The sequence below is a fragment of the Sinohyriopsis cumingii genome, chromosome 1 (assembly GCF_028554795.1).
Source record: "Sinohyriopsis cumingii isolate HCF-2022 chromosome 1, ASM2855479v2, whole genome shotgun sequence".
Taxonomy (NCBI): domain Eukaryota; kingdom Metazoa; phylum Mollusca; class Bivalvia; order Unionida; family Unionidae; genus Sinohyriopsis; species Sinohyriopsis cumingii.
In genome coordinates this window covers 96,200,818-96,216,093 of record NC_142961.1, presented here as the reverse complement: position 1 = coordinate 96,216,093, position 15,276 = coordinate 96,200,818, and the positions used below count along the sequence as shown (strand labels likewise).

Genomic DNA, 15,276 nt, shown 5'->3' with positions numbered 1-15,276 from the left:
TACACAAATGCAAGCAGTGACCTTTGATTTCACCCCAAGGTTAATCAGGTTCTAGTCTTGAAAACATATCAGCAAAAGTGTAGATCTGTTGGTGGTCATATCTCATCTCACCACTTTTTCTTTAGAACTAGATAAATATTGCAAGAATTGTTTTGATTTTGACAAAAACCTTATGTCCATGCCACTTTCATGGAAGAATAGTCATAATAAGATTTTTGAAATAGCTAAGGTGCCATGTTAGAGGTAAGACACACCATTTTCGACATAACTAGGAACAAATTAGATATATAAAAACTTCTGGTGAAAGCCTCATGTAAGTACATGTATGACCATCTATCTGTTCACAGTAGTAGTGATAACATTTTCAAGATGGCTGCCATGGTGTCCATACTGGATAAAATAACTTCAACATTTTCATTTAGGACCAACTTAAGATGATAAGAAATCCTTTAGTTAAATTCCATGTTAATAAAACAGTCCATTCAAAAAGAATAGCAATAACAAGATTTTCAAGATTTTGCAGCTATACTTAATGTCAGATCAGCACCATTTTCCTTAGATCAACTAGAAGCTATGTTATTCACACAACCCTCCAATTTGTCTGTACCCCCATTAAGATTAAAAACAAAAGGCATGAAGGATATAAGAAAGCATAACACTTAGTCATTTCATTCACTGATTGATACATCCTAATCTGACTGTCGCCAGTTGTTCCAAACACAGCCAACTTGTTGGCATTTCGAACATAATGAAAGTTTCTTTAATAACATAGTGGCCATATTGGCATGGGTCTGTCTATGTTTTTTAGCAAAAGATGTAATGTAGTTCACTGTCTTTGATAATCAAAATAATTCTGTAAATTCTGGAGTTACATTTCACTGAACACACGTATACAATGGTTCATTCTCTTTATTTTGTTCAATTTGTTTTTGAAATATTAAAACCAGACAATGCTAATACTGGATGCAGACGACACAGTTTTTATTAAAATGGACTGTTCTAGAAACCAGAAAAGGAGAATGAGCAGTCTGTCTGCTTGTTTATATAAAAAGCATCTGTTTGTTTTGAAACACCAATAAAAATGACAGTGTTAGGGACTCCTGAGTGACAGCCATGTTAGAAATTATAAATCAATGAATGAAATGACAAACCTAATGCATTTTTTATACATCCTTGAAGCTTTTAATTTTTAAAATTTGTAGAAAGGTTTTATGATCTTCAAGATGGCAACTATGGTGACAATGTTGGATGTCTGAGGGGTGCCATTTTAATGCAAGACCAATTAGATGGGATGCATGTGCTGGTAGTCTTGTGGCAATGCTCCCAGAAGTATTGAAGCAGCAACAAACTTGTGCTAACAGACAATGGACACGGGATGAAAGGACCTTGCTTAGCTCTTCTTGTCAAGTCAATACATGTGCCAAGCAATAACTTTGAAAATCTAGCAATGGTAAGATTACATTACATTTCAGAAGTCTATTGAATAATCCATTATGATAGATCACATCCATGCTGGATGAATCTAAAAGGTATGGTGCATTCTTGGTCTCATATACTACTGGGAAAACTCTAAAGTGAGAAGTCACTCTCTCAAATGGCTGCCTTTTTTGTGCAAGAATTCATGGAACTATTAGTACACTCTACTCATTTCACAAAATGGAATTATTCTAATTATGGGTATCTCTTATAGTGGCCATTATATTAAAAAGTACTAACATGAAAGGGTTGTACAATGCTAGTATAGGCTGATAATGACCATACTCTTGCCTTGCTTGCATTCGCAATGTACAGTAAAATCCATACTGCTAATTATGAACAGCTTTTACGCTAATACAAAATATAGTAAAAATCCTCAAAATAATATTAAAATCTATCCATCAGAAGCCATTGTCCATCGAATCAGATGTCTGCTATGATAAAAAATTTACTGGATAACTACCAACTCATTTTTTTGTCTTACTTAAATCGTAACATTTCTTGACAATTGGCATCCACATCAAACAGCCGGAGATAAGTGTCCCAAGATCCAGTGGCCAGAATATTGTCAACAGATGCCATTGACCACACCCAGCCCTGAAATGATTATGTAATAAATTAATCAATTCAGTAATATCTTTAATCCTGATTACTGACCATTTCTCATTTAAGTATAAAAACTGCAATGTTTCAACAGTCTTTTGAAGATTAAAGCTACAACAACAAATCACTGCATGTGTGTTTGTTTTTGGAATTTTAATGTAGCTATGACAATTAGAGTAATATCACTATGATGCATGCAGTGTGGCAGTTTATAGTAATGTCTAGTACTGGACCATGATGCTGCAATCATGTCCCATCCAGTCACATTATCCTGACACCATGCTGACCAGTGCTCACACTAACCTCTTCATGCTGAGTGCCAAGCTAGGCAGCCACTAGTACCATTTCTATAAATCTTTGGTATGACTGCCAGGATTCAAACCCGTGACCTCTCGCATCCAAAGCAAACACTCTAACCACTTAGGCTACCGGAGTGGTCACATTACCACATCAACATGGAATAAGAATTTATAGATGAGAACCACTCAGTTTCTGATAACAGATTAATGAGCAAGGCAAGCTTAATTCACATCATTCTCTCTTACACAACTATACTGGCAGTATATTACTCCTTAGGGTGCATCAACAAGCAAACTTTGATCAGTGTCAAGCCGAAACAAAGTTTGATCAGTGTTGATGTCATATAGGATTAAACATACAGAGGCTATAGCAAACAAATGTATATTGGCTGAAATGTTACATTAGGTCACAGTGACCTAGTTTTGCTATAGATGAGCTACCTTCATTTAGATGCATCAAGAAATCAGTTTTCAATAGTGCAGGAATAATGGTCCAAGATACTGAGAGTGTAAAGAATGAAAAAAGTAAAGATCACTGATTTTATATCTTTATTAATATTGACAAATAGTTGACTCCTATTTGAATATATTCAATGAATATCTGAATACTAGTAATAAAATTTGGTATTTATTTTAGCTCTAAATTCAACCATACCAAACCAAGGCCACTGTAACCAAACTTTCATGCATGAGTGACCACGAAGTAGAAAAAATAGGGTCCAATGAAGAAAACAAGGCAATACTGTCAAACCAACTTATCTCTAACTCATTTATCTTGAGAACTTGTGTATGCCAAGCTTTTTAGTCCAGTCCTGAAAAAATCCTTCTTTGTTATTGTTAATTTTTCCCCACTTATCTCAGCCCCTGTTAATTCAATAAACCTGTTATGTCGGGCATACATATCAGTGCAAAGCTTATTTTGACAAAAAGCAACTTTTAATATCCACCTTTCAGAATTTTTACAACAATAATCAGCAAAAGGAATTAATTTTGATCATTCTGTTACCAGTCACAGTCAACACTAGTAAAGTAAATACTTTAAAAAAGAATAGTCCTACACATTTATTTGTGAAATCAAAATTCTTGAAAAAGTGGGTACAGCAGAATAATGCTCATCAACTTTTTGCAGAGATCACGTCAATGTGGCAGTCAAGTGGTACAACAAAACCACCACTGACACATGCTCTTTTCTTGATGAATCTTACTTCTAAGTTCCTGTGACAGCAGCAGGTTTCTGGTCATTGTTCTTAGAATAATATATTGAGAATTATATGTCCTTTCATTCGTTTACAACAGTGTATGACTTGGTTAATATTTCTGTTCAACAAAAGTGGTTTATTGTTGATATCATGTGACTACTGGACCTGTGATGTCATTGACATGTAGGTTGTGAGATTTGTATAGTCATGTGACTAGAAATGCAAATGGCTAGTAAAAGGTCAAATTTCATCAATGCTGTAGTTGTGCCTCGTCTGTCAGAAGATTAAATACATAACAATTATACTCCCACTTTATCAGAAAATAAACAATTTTCCTACTAATTTCATGCAACTCAATGTAATGTCATTTAAGTTTGCCAGGTCTGCTGGTAAGTGGCTACTTTAATATTTTACTAAGTCAGTAAACATTAAGAACAATTTTTAAAAATATTTTTCAGCCACTATAATGTATTAGATGAGGTAGGATGTTAATTTGTTTTGTTTTTTATTTTGTCTTCAGCCCATTAGTTTAACGACACATTACAGAGTAACAATTTCCATTAAATAACATCTGTAGTTAGATTCATGACAGCTGTAGGTACATGTGTATCGTATTTCTTTCCTGTTGGCAAAGACACAAGCATACCTAATTCGCTTACATAGGGGTGGTCAGGTTCAAATAAGTTCTATTTGTTTTATTTCATCGGGAGGTAAGGTTATTGTATTTACTGAGGAATACTAAAACTACGGTATGTTCACTGCAAAATACACATTGAGAGTCGAATTAAAAGAGAAAATAGAGCACATTTTGTACCTTTATTTCCGAGAACACACATACATGTACACATATATATGTACACACACACACACATGAGTAATCTATTAACAATACTGCTCTTTTTACATTGTCTGTTTTGTACAGGTGGAGTCTGAATTCTATTTAAAAGCTTATGAAATCACAACACTTGTTACCAAAGTAACACTGTGTACAGATAAAGCAATAATTAATCTTAAAACTATGACCCGTTTGTCAGCAACATTCCAGTAAACCTAGGAGCAAGAGACAGGAATAAAAGTCAAGGACATCGTTAAAATTACACCGTTTTTTATGAATTCTGTTATCTGGGGACCCAGTTATGACAATGAGTTTTGTTACCCCCGACATAATTGAGATAACCAAGTTTGACTGAAGTGAAATATATGTATTGCTGAATTACTGACATTAAAATTCATAAGCTATTCAAGTTTGATTTAGTTAAGTTACACAGCTTGTGATGCACCTACAGACCAGTCTTCTTAAGTGTAAGTTAACACAGATAAAATATATCGAGGGCATTAAATACAACTCGCAGAAAATAAAAAGTCACTCAAGTGTGAAAATCAGGTCAAAATGATCTAGCTTTAATATGGTTTGGTTAGTCACCTTGTGATGCATACCAAATTTCAAGTGTAGATGAAATAGGATCTAGGAAAAGATACACATAACACAAATAAGGCTGAAAATACAAAAGTCACTCAAGCATTGAAATTGGGTTGAAGTGAACTAGTTTTTGTATGTTTAGGTCATACACTTTAAGATGTAGCCACATAAATATTTCCATGAATGTAGCTGAAATAGAGTCCAAAATATTGTGGGTATAATGGGCGAATTGCTGAAAAAATGTCCCTCAAGTGACCAGGTCATTGGTATGGTTGAGTTCATCACATGCATCCACATACCAATTTTTATATGTATGAATGAATTAAAATACAAACGTTACTCATGCATGAAAATTTGGTGACAAGGACCTAGATCTGATATGGCCAAGTTATTCATCCTGAGAGGTATCCACATACAAACTTTCATGTCTGAAGGTGAAATATGGTCCAAGATATTGAGGATGTAATAAAGTAACAAAAGAATGAGCAAACAAATGAAAGAAAACAAAAACTTAGGGTCAAAATGCAATTAACTCCAAATGTTTGTTTCAACAAGGATAATATGAAATGATTACCTACATCTGTATATAAAAGTCTCCTCAAACATTACCTTATGTGCCTTGCTGTCAGTGTGGACTTTTACATCCTTCAAGCAGTCGGGTTTCTCAGGGTCAAATTTGTCCAGGTCAAACAGATTGAGATATCTGTCCCTGGAGCCTGATGCTAGTAGTTTTCCATCCTGGAAAGTATATATCTGTATGAATATTACTGCAGGTTTTCCTAAGAAAACATAAAAGACTAAATTTATATTTCATGTTCATGACTGCTTAATCTCCTTTAGTATGCTCCTCAGTGATATGAAAAAAAGAAGCATGCAATATAACAATGATAACCACTGACTTAACAGTAATCAAAGTGTTTCAGTCTTAAAGTGAAAGGTTGTTGTTTTCTTTATAATCCCTTTGAACAAGCTCACATCTCCCTTACTTGACAGAACTGTGTGATCACTTGTTCTGAAGCATGTCAAGTGTTTAAATGCTGCCTACTGACAACATCTTCATTTACACCATGTGGTAATGGGGATACTTAAAAAGGTTTCAAGGTCTGACAGTCATCTATTCAACCATATTTTCAGTATAATGTAAAATATTCCTTAGTGTACATTCTAACTTGAATTTTCTTTTTCACTGGCTATAAACAAAATGTACATGGTAAGACTTGTACATCCATGTGATTACAAAAATATGATGTCCAGAAAATGTAAAGGTTTAAATATTTGGGTTAATAATAGTACCTGGAAAAAGGTCCTATATCAGTGCACTGAACTAACAAAATTGACTTCATTTTCAAAATTCCGTCAACTGTTAAAATTTAATTACAATTCTTGTTTTACAATTCATGTCAAAAACAGTCAACAACAGCAACTACCAACTGAACATTGAGATTTTAACCAGGAAAATAAGATCAAAGGTTGGCAGAGCTTTTACTGGAATCAAGCTAATCTTAATTACAACAATATATCATGACTTCTTAAAAGCAAAGTAACACCTGCCTAAGCAGACAGTTCCATACAAAGGACACCCCTCATATATCAGAAAATCATTTTTATCAGTTCTTTAATACATGTCACCTTTACATAAAGAACTCATGTTAACAAAGACAACATTTGTGGTCCTTTGAATGTCTGTTATAGTCAGGTTTACTTTCATCCTTGTTTAAATATATACCTTCATAACATGGACCACATCAACAGGGGCAAAGAATCCCTCTTTCAGCATGATATGGTATGTCTGTGTTTCTGGGTCTGACCACACACGGCAAAACTCCTCTCGCTCCATACAGCCCTGATGCCACTTAAAGTCTTCAACTTGAAAAAGAGATTTTAGTAACTTTAACAAGAAGTTTATCAAGTGCTGCCCTTGTCCTTGCTTCTGCAGGTTAGACACACTTATGGAACATTAAGAATTCACGGTTCTAATGACCAATTAGAAATCCCATATAAAACTTTTCAATGCACAAGGTTTTTTCATAGATTTTTCAACCTATTATATGAATTATATAAAGCTGAAAGTACTTACCATCCACTGGAGGATATTTCTTTGGCCACCTCTGTGAAATTCTTGTTTTCCAGTAAATATCTGCAGAGAACAGTTCATAAAAGGACCTGCATACCCTTGATAGTGATTTGATAATGGTTTTGGAATCAAGATACGTAGAAATCAAGATCAAAAGTTCTACTGGCAATGACACTAAGTTAGAGTAATTTTCTGCTGTAGTGACTTCATCAACATCAGCACTATGAAACTGTTCTTCATGTTCAATGCATATATTGTCAATATTCATAGTTTCCTTTTCAGTGTTCAGATAATAGCCCTCAACATTTTTTGAATCATATACTTTTTCAACTCCCTGTAGCTGAAAGGCCTGTAAATTCTCTGACATGGTTGGATGTTTTCTTATGTCTTTGCAATAACAATTTATACCAGTAGCAAGATTAGTATTATCTGTCACATACTCAGCATCCTGTGTATTGGCAGTTTTGCCTACCAGTGGGGTCATGTTGGTGTCCTCTTGAAAACTGTCCGGATAACTCTGCTTTGAGGAGATAGGATCTGTGGGACTGATCTCATTTTTCTGGTCATGGAAACTTAGTTCATGATTCCCTTCAACAGACAAGCTAGTATTGTTTCCACCTGCAGTTTCCATTTTAGATTGGAATGTTTGGACTCTGAAATTTATAAATACTGTTTAAAATAAAAAATTTTACAAATCTTCATTCTGAGAGCATAAAATTTTTTTGCAATTGTCTCATTTTAAATTGTAAGGTCAGTCTTTTAAATACTTTTTGACTGCTGCTTTTATTCACATTTATACGGACCATGAAGGTCAATGGCACATATATCTACCGTATATACTCGCGTATAAGCCTCTCGCGTATAAGCCGACCCACAAACTGAATAGGTATAAACAACTAAAAAGTGCATGACCCGCGTATAAGCCGACTTACAACTCTGAGGCATATCAAGATACACGAGGTAAGTTCTAAATGCATTTATTTAGACAAACTTGTATTTTAAAAAATTACATGTATACTTATCTCGAAGTTGGCGTGCAAGATTATTAAAAAGAAATGGTATAAACTTGTTTGAAAAGTAATTTTATTTTCTGTTTTCTTATTGTTTCTGCCTAATTTAGATTTGTGTATAATTTGATCTAACGATGACAAGAATTTAGCAATCGCGAGTTCTGTAACATTACCTCTCTTTTTTGACTCAATCATTGTTTGTTTATGGATCATTGCATTGGACATTTTATATCAGTGCACCGGTAATTACGTTTTTACTTTGCTTTGAAATTGTAATACCGAAACTCATTAAAATGTAATCCCAGTATGACAACACAACGAATAAACAATACGGTTCGATTCAACGCTCACAATTAGGCGACTGAATGTATCTACATAATGGCGCCACCGCATGTACATTGTAGGTGTGATTATGAGCTGAATTAAGTACATTCCGTGGAGATGAATCACGGGCACAACTGCACTCAACTTTCAAGATATCTCCAAAATACAATAATAAAGTTTCGGAAATAATGCGTCGAAAATTATGCTAATACCGTAAAAACTGAGTTGTACTTTGCTTTGATGTAAACGACCTTGCACCATACCTGTCGACTTTCATGCCGGGAGGGAAAATAACACTCCCGATTTTTGGGGTCGCTCCACACTCCACGATTTCATAATATCTTCCGATTTTTATAGAGAACTCCTGATTATTACATTATGTCTTCGATTTTAATTTCTTCTAAACAAGAAAAGTTCTACATGTTCTGTTCTATCACCTTGGAATTACTGCGACAAAATAATCATTTTAGTATAAAGAATTCGCTTCTTCACTATATAGAATGTTAAGAGCAGCGGCGGGGGGGGGGGGGGGGCGAACAAGCTCTAATTGGTTCACCTGTATTTTGCCAAAATACGACTTCCTGGGGGATCGCAAAAATCGTAAAAAAATGCGATATCCAGCGTAAAACAACTCCGTCAACGACAAATTGGTTTACCTGTTATCGCTGATCATTTTTTTTTCTTCGATGCAACTTAAGAAAAAAGTGCGCGATTGTCGGTGATGCGTTGAGAGCGTTGCCCTCCCTGCTTCTATGAATTAAAAAAATTATCTAACCGGGTTCGATACCGTGTTTGAGGATCATGTAAATTTATTGTTACAAATCTGTGTGGGGTTATTTTAGCACGACTAAAGAAATTTCTAAACTTATTTATGTCCATATCACCACTACACCAGGTCTGATGAATATTTCGTAACGTGTGAGTATCAACTCCATTAAAGACAGTAAGAATATTACAGTTATCCCTGATCACTTTAGGGATCTGTGTATACCGCTGAGTTACATAAATTACATCTGTGTTTTTGTGTCTACCTCTGGAAAATATCCTAGCTGGATTTGATTGTTTATCCAACATTACGTCATCGTAAACAACTAAATTGTTAATTGACCCATCAATATCATCAATACTTGGCGCTTCATTGATGTCAGTTATAAATTCAACAACATCGTCTCCGCTTAACGATTTTGCGCTTTCATTATAATCTTTTAACACTTCATAGCATCGTTGATCGTCTACAGATGGAGCTACCAAATATAATTTGTCCCACTTCATCCACTTCATTATTAAATTAAGTAACAACTGCATCTTACCACTTCCAGATGGACCTATAATAATCATAGGAACATAATTTGGTAGCGCTGCGTGATGCTTAACTGGTTCTCGTTTCCTTGCAGCAGAAAAGTCAGTGATCTCCATTAGAATAATATAAAATAAATATGGATTTATATTGTGTGAAATGCTGGGCGCGCACATCGACAAGTGATCTAACAACCATTACAACAAAAAATAATAGATCTGCGGTTACGGGCAAGTGTGAGCGATGCGGTACAAAGAAATTTAAATTTATTTCCACTGGCAAGTCAGGTGAAAAACCAAAACCAAAGTCAAATCAAAGCCAAAGCCAGCGTCAAGTAAAAAATAAAAAAGCAACACGGGGGTGACATCGCAGCAAAATTAACAAAACTACATGGGACTCTGTGGGCTAAATACCCAGGAGAAAAACATATAATTACTGCGGCCCTGGAACCCCACTTGATATCAGACTTGATGACCAAGATCAACCAAAACCAGGTGAGTATCCGATAAACGCTATTGATAAGGCGTGTCATGCTCATGATGTAGCTTATAAAAGTAAAGATCTGCAGCATAGACATCTCGCAGATGTGAAATTAATTCACGCGTTAAATTCCATCACTGATAAATCTCTCAAGGAAAAATTAGCTAGTTGGTTAATAAAATCCGCAATGAAAGGTAAATTAGCGTTAGGTGCTGGTAATTAATTATAAATGGAGTCGATTTATTATTCCCCAAAAGGATATTGGAGGGGTAGCGCAGCAATTAGTAAACTCGCTGAAGCAGCAAAAGTTACGCGCGATACTGCTAAAAGGTGGTTATCCAAACAGGCAATATGGTAAATTTACCAACCACCGCATAAACAAATTCACTTTGCGCATTTCAATGTTAGTGTTCCTAATGAAGTTCATCAGGCTGACATATTATTTCTGCCACATGATACTATTAAAATCCGAAGACGTCAAATAACATATAAATACGCGTTAACTGTAGTTGATGTTGCAAGTAGATACAAAGATGCGGAACCGTTAACGACTAAAACAGCATTTGAGGTTGCTTCTGCGTTTGAACGAATTTATCAACGAGGACCTCTACGATGGCCACATCTCTTACAAGTTGATCCTGGCAAAGAATTTCAGGGTGCAGTATCATCGCTGATGAAGCAACATAATGTCACCATCAGACGAGGGCATACTGAGATTCATCGTGATCAGGCAATTGTTGAACGATTTAATTGAACACTTGCTGAGCGGTTATTTGGATATCAATACGCGAAGGAATTCATTCAGGACAAGAGATCACGCGAATGAGTTGCAAGATTACCAAATGTGATAGCTGCATTAAATAATGAAATTACTCGAACAACCAACATGAAACCTATTAACGCAATTACCAAAAAACATATACCACAGCGACGTAATTTTTCAGCACAACCAATACTGGTTGATGTCACTGTGAGATATTTATATGAACCAGGAGAACTTGAAAAGGGTAAAAAAAGAGCGACTGATCCTATCTGGAGCATCACTACACACAAAATATCTAACATAACTAGATCTACTGGTTGACCAGCAATCTACAGGTTGGATTCGACTGCTCCTCAACGTGGGTTTACATGTGAACAATTACGAGTAATTCCCGAGGACACACAATTACCGCCTAGATCACTTAACTAGCACCCCTACGCCGGTTGCACTCGAGACAGGTCAGCATCACATTTTCACCTGTATGACCAAGACGATTATCCTTTCTATCTACGGTAAATTGTCTTGAATGTTTATCTGAATACTGCCACAACATTATACAATTACAGCTTGCACAATGATTATTTTGCTGTTGCTTTAGTGTCATGATAAATTCAACATCAAGGTCATATTCTCGTTTATTTTTTTTTTGTCGCTCTGTTTGTAACCAGCTAATTTTTTTCTGATTATATCACTGTTGTTTTCATTATTAATTTCATCAGCCATTGACTCATCTAAGACAATCCTTCGCAGTTGAGATATTCTTCTGACTCTGAATACAGCCAAGTAAAATAAGTTTGACCACTCAATTCAATCATCAATGATCCAAACAACTGTATCAGAGATAGTTAGTCCTTGAGATGAATGTATCGTCATTGTGTATCCTAGCGTCCACGGGGATTTATCGGCGCGCAGTGCATCTTCAACAACATTGATATCAACTGCGACAATATCATTTAATACGAGATTCTGCTTCCCCCCTGACTGTCCTGGTATATCAACGTCAATATTCTGTAACCGCGTATCAGCTGGTCTATAACACAAAGGCACTGGCAGTGTTGGGAATTTTTTCTTGTGTAATTGAAATAACTGTTGTTGAAGTGTGTCTCTATCTTTCTACTTGCCACTATCAAATCGTTTGGTCTCCACGTTTTCCAAAAGTCGTTCAAGGAAGTTTCTGAAATCACCTTGCGCATTATTTCACATTGAATTTTATTCGGTTGTAGTCTGATTAATGTTTTAAATTCCTTTAATTCTGCATCGAGAGATCTGTGATCATCAGTTATCTCCGAATAATAATCAACAGAATTCTTCAACCAATCGTGTGGGGATGGTCCAACAAACGGAGGTGGCTGACCGTGATCGCCGCACATTATCACAGCTGTATTTTTTGTTAATAACCAATCGAGAAATGTTTTTAATGTTTCTAACAGTACCGTACATATTTCATCCCAGATAATAACCTTTGGAATATATTTCTCTCCCATTCGGTCAGGAGTCCACACACCACCGCTGTATTTGAAAAAGCTGTGATAAGTACTAGAATTGACTCCTCGTTGTTTCATCTCCCTGGCAAGTCTGTGTGTTGGTGTTAGCACAATCATATCTGAATTCTGTCGAAATAATTCAATCACTCGAGTTGTCTTACCAGAGGTTCCCGCCCCGTTCAAATAAACAGTCCTGTGTCTGGATACTGGATCATATACAGATGATGCATTCGACATTTCTGATAATTCTGATTTGCAATAACTATCTTTAACCGCAACATCGACGGATTCACAATAACAATGTAACATTTCTTTTTTTATTCTCCATGAACTCCATGATTCATCATTGCTTGTGAAACGAGCCAGTAATTCTGAATATCTTTTATCGATATAAAATGAATCCGTTGCAACTCTAACTGCAGTGTCAGGAAATCTATTTATCATCGATAGCAAATTTATAGAAACATAAGCGAGCATCGAAGATGTTAAATGTGTGTACTGAGGTGATTCTCCATTGATGTAACTAACAATTGTGCCCAACCGTGTTCCGTCAGACAAGTAAGCGTCTTCCCTATTACAAAGCATATTTCTGGCAGTGGTATCATTAATTATAAAATCTAATTCAACATCATCCATAATCAATCGTGAGTGATGCCGTTTATGATCGTATGCACCACCCTGAGTAAATTTACCAATTATTCTTCTACCAAGATCCTTTGCTGTTTTTTCACTGTTGCTGAGTTTAATCTTAAGAATATTAGAAGCATCATTAACAATGACATCCGCGGACAGGTCTGGATATCCCTGTTTGCATTCTTCGATGACTTCATCGAGACTGATACGCTCAGGTGTTGGTAACCAAACCGAAGTCTGTTTCCGATATGATATAATCGCTTCATTGACAGTCAACGACTTTAACATTTTACTGTCAAGCATATATCGTAATAACACTATTGGTGCCCAACGTTTCTCCGAGAAGTGTCTACCAAACCAAACATAACAGCAAGGATGAAGATTTATAGTGAATTCAAACGACGTTACACGAGCAAATCCTGTCAGGGAAAAATCGGGTAATGGACCATTAACTGATACTCTTACCATCTCATGACAAGGATGACCAAATCTTTTAAAATATCCGGCGCACTCGCCCATCCCAAGAAAACTTCCGGGATAACACGCGGTCATGTCCACGGAAATCATCTCGCTGATATTATACTCGGTGTTCCACAAACTGCCGTGTCCGTATTCGATACAACTATCCTGGACATCATCAAGGAACTCAGCGTGTGTTGGTCTCCATGAGTTTCTCTCTCTCGCGGCGTGGGCAGCAACTGACGGAACTGTAAAACAATTAGTTAATAACTGCTCAGTATTGTCTGAATGTCTCTGTGCGAGTTTTCTCATTTCCTCGTGGAGAGATTCTTTACGATATAATTCGCGGTTAGGTCTTACAAATTGATCATACTCACCATCTTCGGAACTTTTAAACAACCACACTGACACAAGGTCATTTTTGCTTATTCGGCTAATAGCATCAAATATTCCACTCCAAAAGCTCTCTGACGAGTAATATCTCACAACACGATTTCGTGGAAATATTATTACCGCGGAGGTCCAAGCATGAGCGTTATGGTCAATAATTTCAATTGGAGCTCCCTCTCCTTTATTCGCTGATTCATATAAAACCTCCCCCGTTAATGTTTTCACTACCATTGGAAATTTTAATTTACTTGATAACTCAGCGACATCGTTTATTGACGCTCCTGTATCCTTAACCGATTCAGCCCATTTGTTTATTTTTTCACGTCGCAGATCAGTTAAACCGTTTCCACGCTTCGCATTTGTAAAATATTCCATTACTCGCTCGGCTACACAATTCAGCTTTGAAAATCTCATCGGGGTAAGATCATTAATGTTAGGTCTATCATTTAGCTGATAGATTCCATAAACGACCGCGGTCACAGGATACGCTCGAGCGTAATATGGTTTTTCAATCCCAGTCAGCATTCCTGGTTTGAAATCTTTACTTAACAGAGCAGTTTTTCCATTAACAAGGACAGGGTCACGTTTGTCACGGATAATCCACCTGCACAGTAAACTTTATTCTCAAATGATATTTCTGATTGAGGTAATCGATGATTGTTTTCGCTCGTGCATCACTCACTGTAGCATCCTTGACATCGTCGTCGCGTATAATTTTGAATGTAGACCACTCGTGCGATGCTCCATCATTACGAAATTCTTCCTTGGCAACCCTGATAATATCAAACAGACCAGTCAGGGCTTGCCTCCGCGAATCAGGGTTAGTCTGTCGAGATCAAATCTAGAAGCTTTCCGGGGCTTGATTGCAGATAATCTCTCAAACTCTTCCATATTATATTTAAGACAAACATTTAAATAAGAAATAATATATATATAATGCCTCAAGCCAATCAGTGCAAGTGGCTCAAGGTAGGAGCTGTAACTCCTTGTAACAAATCCTGCAGAAAAGAATTCTGCGGAGAACATTCCCAAAGTCTTCGGAATGGGAGTTTGGGACCAATACCGTGTCTGCGATGTGGTATTGGGGTCAGGGGTAAAACACAATTGTGCGCAAGTTGCGGCGGTAAGCGATACCGTGAACTTAAAAGATATTATAAAAAAAAAAAAATAACAGTGATGTGCTGAAATGTGAGCGCGATTATATAAGTAAGTTTTCAGACAAATTATAAATTAAGCAAATTATAAATTAGACAAATGACATTATTATTGTATAATGAATGAAGAATTTGTCCGACACCCTGTCATCAAGAATTACGAAGCGAATCGTAATGGTGATATTAGAAATTGTAGGTCGAAAAACACAGT

General features: G+C 36.2%; 1 protein-coding gene across 2 annotated transcripts in view; it reads right to left on the bottom strand.

Annotated features, from left to right (window-relative positions):
* Positions 1 to 15,276, bottom strand: part of LOC149807386 (F-box/WD repeat-containing protein 9-like) — a 49,022-nt gene that overhangs the window by 14,376 nt on the left and 19,370 nt on the right. For both annotated transcript variants that reach the window (XM_089966112.1, XM_089966105.1), the window contains exons 2-5: positions 7,075 to 7,724; positions 6,724 to 6,863; positions 5,607 to 5,735; positions 1,961 to 2,073 (exon numbers count right to left, since the gene is read on the bottom strand). In XM_089966112.1, the coding sequence (XP_089822238.1) occupies positions 1,961 to 2,073; positions 5,607 to 5,735; positions 6,724 to 6,863; positions 7,075 to 7,702 (1,010 nt within the window). In that variant the 5' untranslated portion in view covers positions 7,703 to 7,724. The remainder of the gene's footprint in view (positions 1 to 1,960; positions 2,074 to 5,606; positions 5,736 to 6,723; positions 6,864 to 7,074; positions 7,725 to 15,276) is intronic.